The sequence below is a fragment of the Paralichthys olivaceus genome, chromosome 23 (assembly GCF_024713975.1).
Source record: "Paralichthys olivaceus isolate ysfri-2021 chromosome 23, ASM2471397v2, whole genome shotgun sequence".
Lineage (NCBI taxonomy): Eukaryota > Metazoa > Chordata > Actinopteri > Pleuronectiformes > Paralichthyidae > Paralichthys > Paralichthys olivaceus.
Window position 1 is genome coordinate 928,983 of NC_091115.1, and position 14,655 is coordinate 943,637.

Genomic DNA, 14,655 nt, shown 5'->3' on the forward strand with positions numbered 1-14,655 from the left:
GTGTGTGTGTGTGTGTGTGCGTACTGTAAACGTGCACTTGAAGAGTCAGCAGAGAGGAGCTTCTATTCCTTCATTAGCTCCTTACTTCCTTTGTCACATCCTTTGTTTTCCTTCCTTCCTCTCCTCTCTGTCCAAATTTGCTTTTTTTTTTTCTTCCTCTCCTCCTCTTCATCCCTCATTCCAGCAAGGGGGAGGGGAGAGCAAGTGTGTGTGTGTGTGTGTGTGTGTGTGTGTGTGTGCATGAATTCCAGAGGGTGGTCTGTAATTGAACACTGGGAGGGAGGAGAGGAGACGAGGAGAGGAGAGGAAGAGAGGGAATAAGAGGAAAGCAAATATCAGGAGAAAGAGGGGGATGTACGGTGATGAAAGGAAAGGAAACTAGGAAGGGGGAGGGAACTAGGAGAGGAGGATGAAGAGGAATGGAGAAGATGAGGTGTATGATGAAAAGGAGAGAGAGAAGGTGAAACTAGGATAGAGGAAGCGAGGGGAGAAGGAGAGGAGAGAGGAAAGGAAATTAGAAAAAAGAGGATAGGAGACAAGGAGAGAGACAAGACAATGATTAGAGGGAATAAAAAGGAAAGAAAATGTCAACAGGGAGGGGAGAGGAGGATGAAGAGGACTAAAGAGGAGCAAGTGTATGATGGAGAGGAGGCGAAACTAGGAAAGAGGGACTGACGGGAGGAGAGGAGAGATTACACTAGGAGATGATGAAGCAAGGGAAGAACAAAGGAAAGGAAACTAACAAAGAGGAGAAGAGAATAAACCAGGAGACGATGAGGGGATAGGAGAGGAAAGAAACTAGAACAGGGGATGAAACGAGAAGGAAACAAGGAAAAAGAGGGCGAGAGGAGAGACAACAGATGGGGGAGCGAAGGATGAAGAGAAAGAATATGATGGAGAGGAGGTGAAACTAGGAAAGAGGAGGCGAGGGGAGGACGGGAGAGCGAGTGGACATGTTGATGACGTTTCTAACACGTGACGTGAAACTGGAAGAAAATATCTCAGGAAATGTCTCATTACCCAGAGTTCACGTGTGAAAACGGCTCAAAGTTCTTGTGTCTTTGTGAAACTGTGTCGTCGTTGTTTTGTTGATTGATTCTCTGATTGTTGCTCTTCTCTCTTCATCTCTTCATCTCAATCAGACTCTCTGATTAAATCAAGACTACAAGAAAAAATTAAAAATCAAACCCAACCCCCGACTTGTTTTTCTTGATCCATGTAGTGAGTCGCCCCACTGAGGCTCTGATGGCAGCCGGCTCTAACCCACGTGGGTCCTCCCGACGGAACGTGTTGGCAGAACGAACGACAAACTGGCAAGAGACAAGTGTGATCAGAGTCCCGGAGAACATCTCATCCTCATCATCATCATCTTCATCATCATCACACAGCCAGAGAGAAAACAAGCGTGTTACTGTGCTTTGATCCTGAACACAGAGACGCCACCGAGCCGACGAAACTCGTCAGCGTCAGATTCACGACCGACTTTTCTTTCTCTTCGCGCCACAGTCGAGATCCGAGTCGACACGACCGGAGCACGAGAACGAGAGTTTAACGTGGAGGGTCAGCCGCGCTCAGCTGCTCAAACACACACAGGAAACACACTGAACGCTCACGTGAGGTGAGTTCACTCACAGTGAACTCTGACCTCTGACAGGGACAGTGATTGACAGCTGGTCTGCAGGGTGTACAGTGACAGTCTAGGGTGTGTGTGTGTGTGTGTGTCTGTGTGTGTGTTGACCTCTGACCCAGGTTACGTCCTCTCTTCACGTTGCACCCAAGCCTGACAGACGGAAAAATGCTGATGCAAATATGACAGAAAGCAACACACACACGCACGCACACACACACACACAGTCCAGTTAATTGTTAGAACTCATGGCGTCTTTAAACTCTTCCAACAAAACTTCTTCTACTATTTCATTCACACGAATGTGCGACTGAAAATAAAGATGGACGACAAGACGGCTCCCAAAATCAAAGCCGAACCATCACAGCAGGAGGCCCGACTCCGCCTCCTTCACCTGTCAGACGTCCCAGAGGGCGTCAACGCCCCTCGAACTGTCCAACGAACGCCTCGAACTGACAGAGCTGACAGCCGGGCAGATGGTCGAGTCACATTTACTGACACAGGCAAAAAGAGAGACAGAGAAAAAGAGAGAGAGAGAGAGAGAGAGAGAGAGAGAGAGGTGAGAGCAAGTGGGAGAGTGTGTTGCTGCTAAAAATGTGGGTTCATTTGCATATCGCTCTCAGGCTTCTGCAGCTCTGCGACACGATTGGACGCCTCGGTCGAGAGTGTGTGTGTGTGTGTGTGTGTGTGTATAATCTGATTCTCCTCGCTTTACTTCAAAACGCACACTCACTCTATCCTCTAACTCCCCCTCCTGGTCGCTCAGAGTAACACACCAGCTGCCTTCAGAAGAGAAAACTGGACATTTTTGACGCTTCAGAGGTCGGAGTTTGGCTAAAAACTACCCATGATTCACCAGGGCACACAGACAGGGAGACAGACAGTGATTGATGAAGCCTAAGGGAGAGCGAGACAGACAGAGAGACCTAGAAACAAACAGAACAAAAGAGACAGACGAGTGAATCCACGGTCTTAATGGACTGCTGAGTGACTGACCTTGATTCTTAATGGACACACACAGTCACACACACACACACACACACACACACACACACACACACACACACACACACACACACACACACACACACTGCATCGACTTCTATTAGTTCCCTAAAGGCTTGGTCTAACCAGAGAATAGGACAAACAGCTGGACAACATCTGGACAAACTGAAGGACACAAATTGATCTAATGGACAAAATGTCTCCTGTCGACCTGATCAACATCACCAGAGTCAAAGAGATAAAAATTCAAGGTGATGACAAAGTCTCAGTGGAAACGACGAGGAACGAATTCACTGCTTCGATGGAAAACAGCAGTTTGATGAAAATTTGAAAAGTGCTGCAGATTATTCACGACACAAACTGATCGGACTCGTGGACGGATAATATGAAAACAATCAGCGACGAGCAACGACTCTAGATGTTGTGACCGACTCGGATTGTTGTCTCGTGGAGTCTCGTTATCAAATACAGACTCCAAAGTAAAACCTGAGGCCCTTGACGTCACTGGAGCCTTGACTCCCTGAACCACGTCTTAGGCTTTGGTCTCTGGGCCTCACTGAAATATTAGGTCCTGCAGACGCTTTGGGTCCCTGAAGCCTTGAGTCCCTAAACTCTCCTAATGCCTTGAGTCCTGCTAAACCCCAGGGTATCTGCTGAAGCTTTGGGTCCCTGGGCACCGTTAGTTCCTTGGGTCCTTGGGACTTGTTGAAGCGTTTAGTTCAAAATACACGGCTTAAAACTGGAGCCCCCCCGGGGCCGACTGAAGCCCTGAGCCCCCGTTCACCAATCAGCCACGGATAAAATGGATCAGAAGAAACAGTGGAACAGTTCTCACTCTTCTGTCGCTCTGCAGGTTTCAGTGTCCGACCAACTGCTGGACTGTTAGAGACGTGTGTGTGTGTGTGTGTGTGTGTGTGAGTGTGTCTGTGTGTGTGTGTGTGTGTGTGTGTGTGTGTGTGTGTGTGTGTGTGTGTGAGAGAGAGAGAGACAGTGTGTATTATTAAATGTTTTGTGTTAGTGTGTCCTGCTGAGCTTATCCAAGTAGAAAATGAGTACGTGTATGATGCCAGCAGCTTGGCTCTCCACCTGGACGCTGCCCAGGGCTGAGTGTGTGTGTGTGTGTGTGTGTGTGTGTGAAGGACAGTAAAGCAGATCCTGGATCTGTTTCCTCCGTTCATAAAAATTCTGTTCATTTTTCAGAATCTGGCTCGTTTGTTTGGTCTCGACTGTCAGTTCGGTTTATTACGACGACATTTCACTCTCACAGCTCAGAGCCCGAGAACGACAGGTTGTAAGCTAGAACAACAAAACACTAAACAACCCTACGAGAATCTTACAACAGAAAACACAAAGTCACAGATCTCAGCACCATAAACATGTCGCTTTTTTCTCAAGAAGATCCACAAATTATCTCCTGAGAAACCAAAGAAATGTAATAAAATGTTTTTTCTGACAAAATCACGGTGATTTAACAATTCAACCAGATCAAAATCTCATTTTTACGCCTCACACTTAAAATCAAATCACTTCAGCACTTAAAGTTTAATTCTGCTGAGATATAAATAAACAAGATGCATGATGAAAACGTAACCTTCATGGTCGCTTCATTAAATCATTCTGCTTCAAACTAATATTTTTAGGAGAAAATCAACGAAAGCTGAGCTGCGTTTGATTTACTTTTAAATCATTTGAAAAACAAACAGTTTGAGGAGAATCAGCTGACTCAGGATAAAGAATCGTGGATTTACATAAAGACATGAATTATTCATCAGGCCACAGTTTGACAAATTGTCTATAAACGGAGAGGATTTCTGTGGCTACTCTCGTTAGAAGTGGACGTCCAGCAGAGACGACTCTAGAGGCTCAAACGCAGGACGATCAAAGAGATAAAACACAAACAGCTGAAGTCTCAACACTGTTGACTTTCACCTCAGTTTCCTGTTTTCACAGCGTCTCTACAACCAAGATCAACAATTAAATAGTGACGGGTTGTGAAAAGATTAGACTCAGAGTCTGCAGCTCTGCCTTCTTCACACCAGACTTTCATACAGAGGTCGACTGTGAGACCTGCAGAGGACAGAGCTGACAGCGTTGATCTGTCTCTAGATAACGTTATCCTGACTTTTCTGGAATCACTTTAGGTTCAATTTGTGCACCGGAGATAAAAACAAAACCTTGATACGTTATATTTTCACTCTTGTGTGTTTGTTCGTTCGTTGGGTTGTTTACGCAAACATAACTAAACAGCAAATCTCCAGCCTCAGCCCACAGTGTTGGTCTAAAATAGAAACTGTAATGTTGATGGTGTCTGAACGTTCATCCGCCTCATATTAATGTGATGTTTGTGTGTCCATTTACTTTCGTCCATGAAGGCTGCACCGCAGGAGCTTCTACTGCGCTGCCTTGTGACACAGTGTTTGTACACACACTTAGAACACACACATTTAACAGGATAAAGTCAGAGTTTTATACACAACGACACATACACACAATCAGCAGTTTGTTCCACAGAGTGGAAGAGAGAGCGACACAGACACACACTGAGGAGAGAGAGACTTGGTAAAATGTGTCAGAGACGATAGGGATAATACACTAAGCTGACACACACACACACACACACACACACACACACACACACACACACACACACACACACACACACACACACACAGGTCTACTTCAATAATCTTGACAAAAGATGAGCAGAGTTCTGACATCAGCATCTCTTAAAGGACAGTGTGTGTGTGTGTGTGTGTGTGTGTGTGTGTGTGTGTGTGTGTGTGTGTGTGTGTGTGTGTGTGTCAGCTGCAGAGAAAATGGTTTGTGACGTTGTGTGTTACAGTGTGTGTGTCTCTTGGTGAGTGTTTGTGTTTGAGCCATTTTCTCTGCTTCTTAGTCAAAAAGCTTAAAACGGTGGGATGATGTCATGCCGTCTCACACACACACAGTAACACACACTGTAATCATCAGACACACACACACACACACAGTAACACACACTGTAATCATCAGACACACACACACACACACACACACACACACACACACACACTCTCTGGCTGTAACAACCTCACACAGAACGCTTGTGTGTTCGTCACGACTTCAGAGATCTTCACAGTGTTTAGTGTAAAACGTAACAACCACAGTTTATTATTTAGACATTTAATAAATGTATTTCAACTGTTTATGACTGATGTCGTGCTTTACCCATCTCTCCCTGCTCAGTGACACATGCAGGTCAAACTCAGGTGAAGCAGTTACTCAGTAGGTGGATTTTCTTCTGAATCATGTTGTATTTTTTATCTTTTAAATCAGCAGCTGCAGCTGCTTCCTCCGGAGTAAAAGAGCCTTTGGCTGAGAACCTCTGAACTAATGATAAAATACATTATTAATACAGAGCTGACGGGCTCTCCAAAAAAAGCCTCCTCAATGTGCATGTGATTCACATGAGTTACATGATTCAAGCGTGGCCACCTCCTCCGGACCGAGCTGCAGTGTCAGTTTGGATGAAGGTGGCGTGTTTGTGGTTTGTGGGGGGGGGGGGGGTGGGGGGGGGGGCTCTCACTGTGGCCTGAAGGCAGACAGGTGTCCGTCCCTTCTGAAGTCACCAGGTGAGCAAACGTGTGAACGGGACACTGTCATCGTCAGCGTGAAGCAAAAACCTGCCGCAGGCGTCCATGTTTTTACCCAGAGTTTTTGGAACAGAGACGTTTTGAAGTGTTTACAGAACATGTGACATGAACCCATTGAAAAACTAAAAAAGCCTCAATTTACATTAACAAATGTTCTTAAATTTCCTGTTTTTAATATTTCAATTGTTATTACAGAATTTGCTTTGTCTTGCTTTTTTCCTTTCCACTTCACGATGACAACATTTCCCTATTCACAGTTCACGTATTCTTTTTTTACATTAAATTCTGGCCTGGTTATCCTGAATACAAAATCCTAGTCACACTTTATTCGCTACTTCTCTATTTAATTGACATTTTCCCTTCATCTTCAAAGCCAAATGTCAAACTCCAGGTAAAATTCAACTTGACACTCTGCAAACGTCAGTTGAGTTTCTGTAGCGGCTGTTTTTCCACCTCCGTCTCCTGCTGCTCACCAGGAAGTGAGATGTTTCTTTGAATTTCATCTCCTGACATCCTCCTTTTTTATTTAACTCCGGTGTTCAGGTTTAATGTCTAATCTTGTTGGAGATGAAGTTTTAAAAATCCATTGGGACATTATATGAAATCATATATAAATCTATACAAATAAACCTGACTTCATCCACGTTACTACAGTCGAGTACAGTAGTACTCTGTGTCTCTGATGGTTCGTCTATCTATTATTCACCTGTTATCTATTTTTACTCCCTTTGCGTTTGCTTTTGTGAGCTTTTCTCGTACTGTACTGTGTTCTCTGCTTGTTCTGCCGTTTGCACATGTTTCGCTGCTCTGATTTTTCTATTTAACATTTCAATATTGTGTTTTTTTCTAACATCCCACTGTGAAGGACTGAGGCGGCTGTTTTCCTTGAAGCCGTATACCTGAAGATTGCATTATTATCTCTCCATGAGCTCTGCAGACAGGTTTACAACACAACACTAAATCAACAGTGAAATATCTTTACGACAGCCTCTGGGACTGAAGCAAGTCTGATTAAAAACATTCAACAAACCAACTCCTGCTCTGGACCGGGGCTGCAACGAACAATTACTTTCAATATTGATTAATCGGATGATTATTATCTTGATTTATCGATCAATTGTTGTTGTGTCTTCAAATCTGTGGGGGTTTCTCAACAGTCTGAAACCAAAAAGATTCAGAGTTAACGAAAAATCAAGAAAAGCAGCAAATATTAAAAAAGAAAAAAGTTGTGTTTTGGTGGTCTTTATATCGTTTCTATGTTAGGCTGTTTTCAGATCTGCTGGGAAGTCTGGATATTTTCCTGAAATGTTTAGAAGGGGCTTTATGCGAGAAATCAAAAGTGTGAGTCCGTTGCTCCAGACATTTTCTGAAACAAGTGAGTCCATAGTGAGAATACAGCAAGAGAGATGTCTGCAAAATTCACAGTGGACGTGTCTCTGAGGTTTCTAACACGTGACGGGCGTGAAACCGAAGAACACAAATCTCTCAGGATGAAGAAGAGGCGCCGTACACGCAGAAGACGAAGATGTCAACTTGTAAAGACGAGGAGATTCCAGATGTTTTGGTGATGAGGGCCGACGCCGGTGTGGACGAACTGTAAACAACAACACTGATCTTTACACAGCAGAGATTAGACGTCATGTCCCGCCTCCTGCCGGTCTACAGGCTCCGCCCTGAGCCTGAATGTCCCCCACATGTTCCTGTTGTTGTGAACGAGTCGACAATCTGCTGCTTCACACACACTGACTACACGACATGACTACACGACATGACTAAACGACATGACTACACGACATGTCCAGATGGAAGAATCATGAGTTCATGTCTGGAAACTGTTTGAGTTCAACAGAGGTTTGGATCTTTCTTGGTTCAAACACAATCTGTGGCGTATCAATCCACAAGTCCTTCAATGAAGAGTAGAGACAACACTTCCTTCACATCTCCTCAACAATCTTCTGGTATTAGCGTCTGTTTATAGCTGCTGTGGTGTCTGGTGCCATCTGTGTATTATTTACAGTTGTATAAACCTGTTGCCTGTTTCCTTTGCTCATTGTACTGAAGGAGACACATTCTGCTCATATTTGAAAAGGTCTTGACGTGTCATCACCAAGCTGAACCGTACGCAGTTCTTCTGCTTCCACATGTGGTGTCAGATTCAACAAACCATTTTTAGCTCATGTTTAAAAGGTTTGAACTCCACTCAACGAGGACACATTCTCCACTTTACACGTAAATGAGAGATGCAGCTGCTTCAAACCCTTTTTAACCCTCAAATGCGTGTCCTTGTGTTGTTGTGCATGGATTCCACTGCGACGACTTTCACAGAAATCAGCATTGGGCCTGTGAATTAATAGCCTGGATCTGTCTTTGTGTCATAATAATAATGAAAGAGTATTAGTAATTATTAATTAATCACTTTATAACGTCAGTAAACTTTGTCCTCAGGAGTTTTTGTCTCAGTCTCTAGTTTCAAGTCTTTTCAACACAGATGATGCTCATTTATCAATTAAGATAATTTAGAGTCAAACAGACCAGAAAGCACCGGATGTAAGGGGGCGGATACCACAGTGTGATTGACAGCAAGCATTATCCAATGTGTGCAGGTGTAGCTGTAGGTGGGCGTGTCCTCAAGCTCACATCAGGCCCCACCCCCTGCTCCTCCAATTAGGGTTACTTCTGGTTTCATAAAAACCAAGATGGCGCTGGACACAATGTTAAACTGAGGCTTCAAAACATCAGCTCACAAACCAGCGGGTGACGTCACGGTGATGTCATTATCTGATGAATGAGAAACCAGAAGCAGCAAACGTTTCACTGAAGTCAGTGAATTCCAGCTCTGTCACCGTGGAGCTGCAGAGTTGTTTAATCGTTCAGTTGATTGGAAGAAAATAAATCCTCCGTTCAGTCCCCTGCAGAATTTCAGGGAGATGAGCGGACTTCATCTCTGACAGCAGCTTCAGTCTGTCTCCGGCTGCAGCTCTCTGACTTCTGCTCCTCTGAAAAGAGATGGATTATTTTGGCTCTTACGCAACAACCGAACGGACACGGCTGCGACTCCGAGGGAAAGAAACGCCCGCCCCATTAAAAAGAGTGGTCGACAACAATGGCCCAGCTCCTCGGAGACGACACGCTCTCTGCTGAATAAGCCCGATCAATACGTGTTTACGTGGAGCCTCTGTAACGTAGCGTTCAACTTGGTAACCCAGTGCTGGAGAAAGTGTCACTTATTGTGTTGTTGTTCGTTTTTTATTGTATTTCTCCGTTTATGAGTGAGTGGTGATTTCTCTTTGATGGTTCTTTGATTAACTGAATCGATCCCCGACTTATTTCTGTGTTTGAGCTTTCAACAAAAGCTTCATTTAAAAAAAATAATCAGTTTATAAATGGATTCTGATTCTGCGGAGAAGATAAGTGGTCGAACACTCAGCTGGGATTAATTAAAGAGCTAGACGATGGAGTATCTCCAGTTTATTTCACCGATTAACAACGCAGCAGGCGGCGGCCGGGGTTTCTCAAATCACCGAAACTTCTTTTCAGGTGGACGTCTTCGTCTTCTATGGCTGCTCCTTTCTGAGGCATTTGTATTTGGATGTTTTTTTCCAGTTGTGTGTCCATCGCGTGCTACAAACGTCCACCTGCTCTCGCCGCATCCTCCGGAGGATCTCCTGCTGTGCCCTCACATCTGCTCACTCAGACACTCTCCGTAGTCTTTTTCTCAGGGTTGGATGGAGAAAGTGCGGAGCCTCTCGCTCGGACATTCGCGTTCTCACAAACAGCCGCTCCGGAGAGTGTCAGGAGATTATCCAGAGTCGAGTACAGGTCTGAAATCAGCTCATAACGCAGCTACGATTAAAGGAAATGAATACTGCTTATTCCAACTGTGACCTTATTCAAGGCAGAATATGAAAATGTTGTGTTCGTCAGGTGAACATCACAACATGGTGTCCAGGGAAACATTGAGACTGGAGAGTTAATTACCAGATGATTAATCAACCAGATTTAAATCCATTAATCTGGAGCCTGAGACACTGAAACCGTGAGGAGGTGAAACCTGGATCAACTCCTCCAGCTCACAGGGAGCTGCTCTGGAAACACGGAGCTGCTGTCACGGCTCTTTAACGTGAAACCTGTCAACGGCCAGAAGAACCGACAGAACCGGGCTGACACCGGGGCTGCAGCGCGCGAGCACGCACGCACACACACACACACACACAAGGGCAGACCCTCGGTTGACCAGCTCCTCGCCCGGTTTAACCGCTGGTTAGCCTGTTAGCAGACCGGCGGCTAACTCCGGTTCACTGGTCACCGGTGATCTCCCGTTCACGATAAACACGTCAGCGCCGTGAAAAATAAAAATCACCGTAACCTCACCCGTTGCGTCAGATTCACTCACACACACGCACGCACGCGCTCACGGTGTTAGTTACCAACTTTCACTAATTTCACTGTCACGGTCTGCGCGAGCTCGCACCGGTGATAAGTGGTGCACGCGCTCGTTCAAACACACACGCACACATTCAGAGAGAAACACGCGCGCGCACACACACACACAGGTACGTACTGACACATTCACACGCACGGTGGAGGAGCGGAGGGGGGGGGGGGCGGGCTCGCCGGCTTGAACAGCTCGGTCCGGTCCGGTCTCTCGGTCTTACCTCCCTCCTGGTCCGGTTGGAGACAGGCCGGGATGTTCTTCTTCCAGCCGGGCATGATGCACCTCAGGGCGGATAGGGAGTCCAGGGCGGCCCGCTAACACACACACACCAGCAGCAGCGGCGGGAGGAGCAGCAGCGGTGGCGAGAGCAACATGGCTAGTTAGCATTAGCTTCTTCAGCTGCTCCACTATACAGAGACCACCTCCCCCTGTCTGACTCTACCTCTCTCTCTCCCTCTCTCTCTCTCTCTCTCTCTCTCTCTCTCCCTCTCTCTCTCTTTCTCTCTCTCTCTCTCTCTCTCTCTCTCTCTCTCCTTTCCCCCTCTCTTTGTCTATGTCTCTCGACCCCCTCCCCCTCTTCGTAACTCTACCCCTCGAGCCTCCTGTGGTCTCAGGAGGGGGGGGGGGGGTGACGTGATGACAGTGAAGGAGCACGCGAGGAAACTGGAGAGCAGGTGAATCTGGTGAAATGAATTTAAAATGAAAGTTTCTTTTATGTTTGAAACTAATTCTGTGTAAATTCACAGAAATGTTTCCAGTGAAGCAGGAGAGACTCTGGTGGGGGGGGGGGGGGGGCACGGGCCTCTGTTTGAAGCTTAACTGGTCCTTTTTTAAATAAACCTCTGACTTGAAAATGATAATTTGTTTAGAATTTGTATTTGTATTTTCTGATCTATTTAGACGAACACAATGTACCGTCTGTGTGAAGTGAGGCCCCTTCATGGCCCCTGACTGAGAGAAATCCTAGGTCTGCCCCTGCATTGACGACACACACCTCTGTTCATTCATTCACAGCAGAGAGAGGGGGGAGGGAGGGAGGGAGGGAGTGGGATATCCTCTGGGATCAATAAAAGTCTTTGGCTAAATATCCTCCTAAGTGCTGCTGCTGGAGCGATCAGGTGAAGATGTTCCATAAATCCCCTCTAACTGTTTAATGAGACTGAAGGTGAGTTTCCATGTTGTTTTATGGGCTTTTCCAGTTTGAGCCCATTAAACAACCACGAGAGGAAACGACAAACATTTGAAAAGAAACCACAGAAAATGGAGTTTGTTCTCGACATTTGGTTTGATGGCTGTAAATAAAGATGGCCGACGTGTCTCCACTTCCGCAACGTGAAGCTGTAATACCGCACATATATGTAATCGTGGTGGAGATGCAGTATCTGTACTGTGCTCAACCAATCACAGGTCAGTGTTACACATCATCGAGATCTCCTGTAGAACTTAAAATACTGCTCCGTTCTTAAATCATATTTCTATTCAACTCTTCACGATGGGAAGATTATTCTCATTATTCTTCAGCTCCAGCAGCAACAGACAGATGAAGCTACAGACACATTAACCTGGAAACCACACACATGCACAGGTTACCTATTTGAAGGTTGGTTCCTGTCCTGACTCGCCTCTGAGGAATTCAGCCCCCAACTCCGCCCAGCCGTGGATTAAAGGGGAGTTCTGCCAAATTTCACTCTTTCATTTTTCCAGGTAAAGTAGAGAACAAAGGTTTGGAGGTGACGCCAGACTGACAATGAGAGAAAACACTGTCAACGACTGGGAAAGAACAGTCACACAGTAATTCACCGTGAAAGACTGTTTTGAACTTTGAAATTTCTCAGGACACTCGATCGGATCCAGGATATTTTCCTCACCTTTCATTTCACAGAATAAACTTTTGTTTTCTTCACTTGATGAACAAGTGAGAGTTTGCACGTTTTAAAACAAAGAACACAAGTATAACAAATGGATTTTATGTTCGGTATCTCTACAATAAATCCTAATGTTAGCATGTACAGCTAACTTGATAACTAGTCCATATACTTTACTTCCAAATTCCCATATCATAAAAAAAACATTAAATTAGTTAGCATAAAATTTAGATGGATAGTTGGATGGTTAAAGTAATATCCAGATTGTTTGAGTTATTTCTTTAGGATGAAGAAGGTTCCTGCCTGTCACAGAAACAAAGCGACTTATTCATTTCACAGATTGTATTCTGTCTGTTTTACATCAAACTGGATCTAATGGTTTGACAGAAACAAGAACCACTGGTATCATCACATATAATCCAAACCACTGGATCTAAAACAGCCGATAACAACAGTGATTAACTGACAGCCTTCAACATGACAAGTAGCCGTCTGTCATCCCCGCGGAGCTGTGGAGAGACGAGTGAAGGAGAAAAGAATCAGTGAAGTGGAAGAATGAGTCTCTGCAGGCTACAAGACAAAAAGCAGAGACTGACCTCAATATGAAGAGAGAGACTCAGTGTGAATCCCTGCAGCTTCATTCACTGTTTTTATTTATCACATCATCAACTTATTGTCACTAAACTTGTGTCTTCTGGGGGATTCATCTTTGTTTGGAAAAAAAATGGTACAACCACCAAACCCACACTTTGCTCTTTTCTCTGCCGCAGGCTTCACAGAGTCTCCGAAATTATTTCATCATGATTCTAAAGTAATGAACGAATTCAAAATGTGACCTGATGCTGGCGCTAGATGAGAATTCAGGGGATCTCCAAAGTCTGACTGACTGAACGAGGAACCGACTGATCGAGCTGCCAAACCAACCGATCGATCAGCTGACTGGCCGAGCGTCTATCTGACTGATCAACCATCGGACAGAGTGACTGACCAACTGACAGAACGACCGATCGCCTGACTGACAGAGCGACAGACTGACTGACCAACTTGTTTTGTCATTACTGAGTTCTTAAATATCCCCAGTAGGAATACTAAGTCTGGAAATGTGTTTTAAATCACAGACTAACAGACAGTAACAGTCAGGATTTCAGGGTTTAAAACAGCTGACATCGTCTCACCGAGCCGCAATAAGGTCAAAACTCCAAGTGAAAGGTCAAAAGGGACATGTTAGGACCCGTGTCTCCGATCCGTCCTTTCTTTTGGGAACACTTAATGTTTGTGCTTTATCATCTTTATCAGGACTTAGGTGAGGAGCGAACGCTTTATGTTAATATCATCTCAGTTTTAAATTGTACTTATGGTCTATTAGTTTAGATAAAACACATTTAACACCACAGGATAAGTCTGTGAATGAAGATGGATGACGTGTCTCCACTTCCTCCCACCGTCCAGAAATGAAGCCGAAATGTCTCAGATACAAATACTGCCATCTTGTGCCAAAGAGAAACATTTATTTACCTGTGCTTTGATATTTTAGTTTGGTCCATGTCCCAACTGCTAACATGGATGATAGATAGATAGATAGATAGATAGATATGGTCGATTTATAATCCCATGTTTTTTGAATCATTGATAGTTTTAGTTTAGGTTTTAGGGGTTAACAGATTTTTCACAGCTATAATCAGACCTTCATCATCATCATCATCATCATCATCATCATCATCATCATCACAGTCATTTCCTGAGAGACGTCTGAGGAAAACTGTGTTTGAGATGCAGCTGCAGCCTCATTTCATAGATTACTGTCAAACGCTGTCAATGCATTAACACACTTGCGTGCACGCACACACACACACACACACACACACGCACACACACACACTCTGGAATCACAGCATGCATATGTCAGTGGTTGCATTATGTGTCAACAGAGAGGGAGAGAGAGAGAGAGAGAGAGAGAGAGAGAGAGAGAGAGAGAGAGAGAGAGAGAGAGAGAGCGCCTGGGGGTTTGTAAACATCCCACTCAACTGATCTGTGACTCATCTCACACCACACACACACACATGCATACACACGCACACACACGAGCGCGCA

The 14,655-nt window shown here is 44.9% G+C and overlaps 1 protein-coding gene across 1 annotated transcript in view; it reads right to left on the bottom strand.

Annotated features, from left to right (window-relative positions):
- Positions 1-11,175, bottom strand: part of grip1 (glutamate receptor interacting protein 1) — a 36,144-nt gene extending 24,969 nt beyond the window's left edge. The window contains exon 1 of the mRNA XM_069519810.1: positions 10,920-11,175. Within this exon, the coding sequence (XP_069375911.1) occupies positions 10,920-10,974 (55 nt within the window). The 5' untranslated portion in view covers positions 10,975-11,175. The remainder of the gene's footprint in view (positions 1-10,919) is intronic.
- Between the last annotated feature and the right edge of the window lie 3,480 nt (positions 11,176-14,655).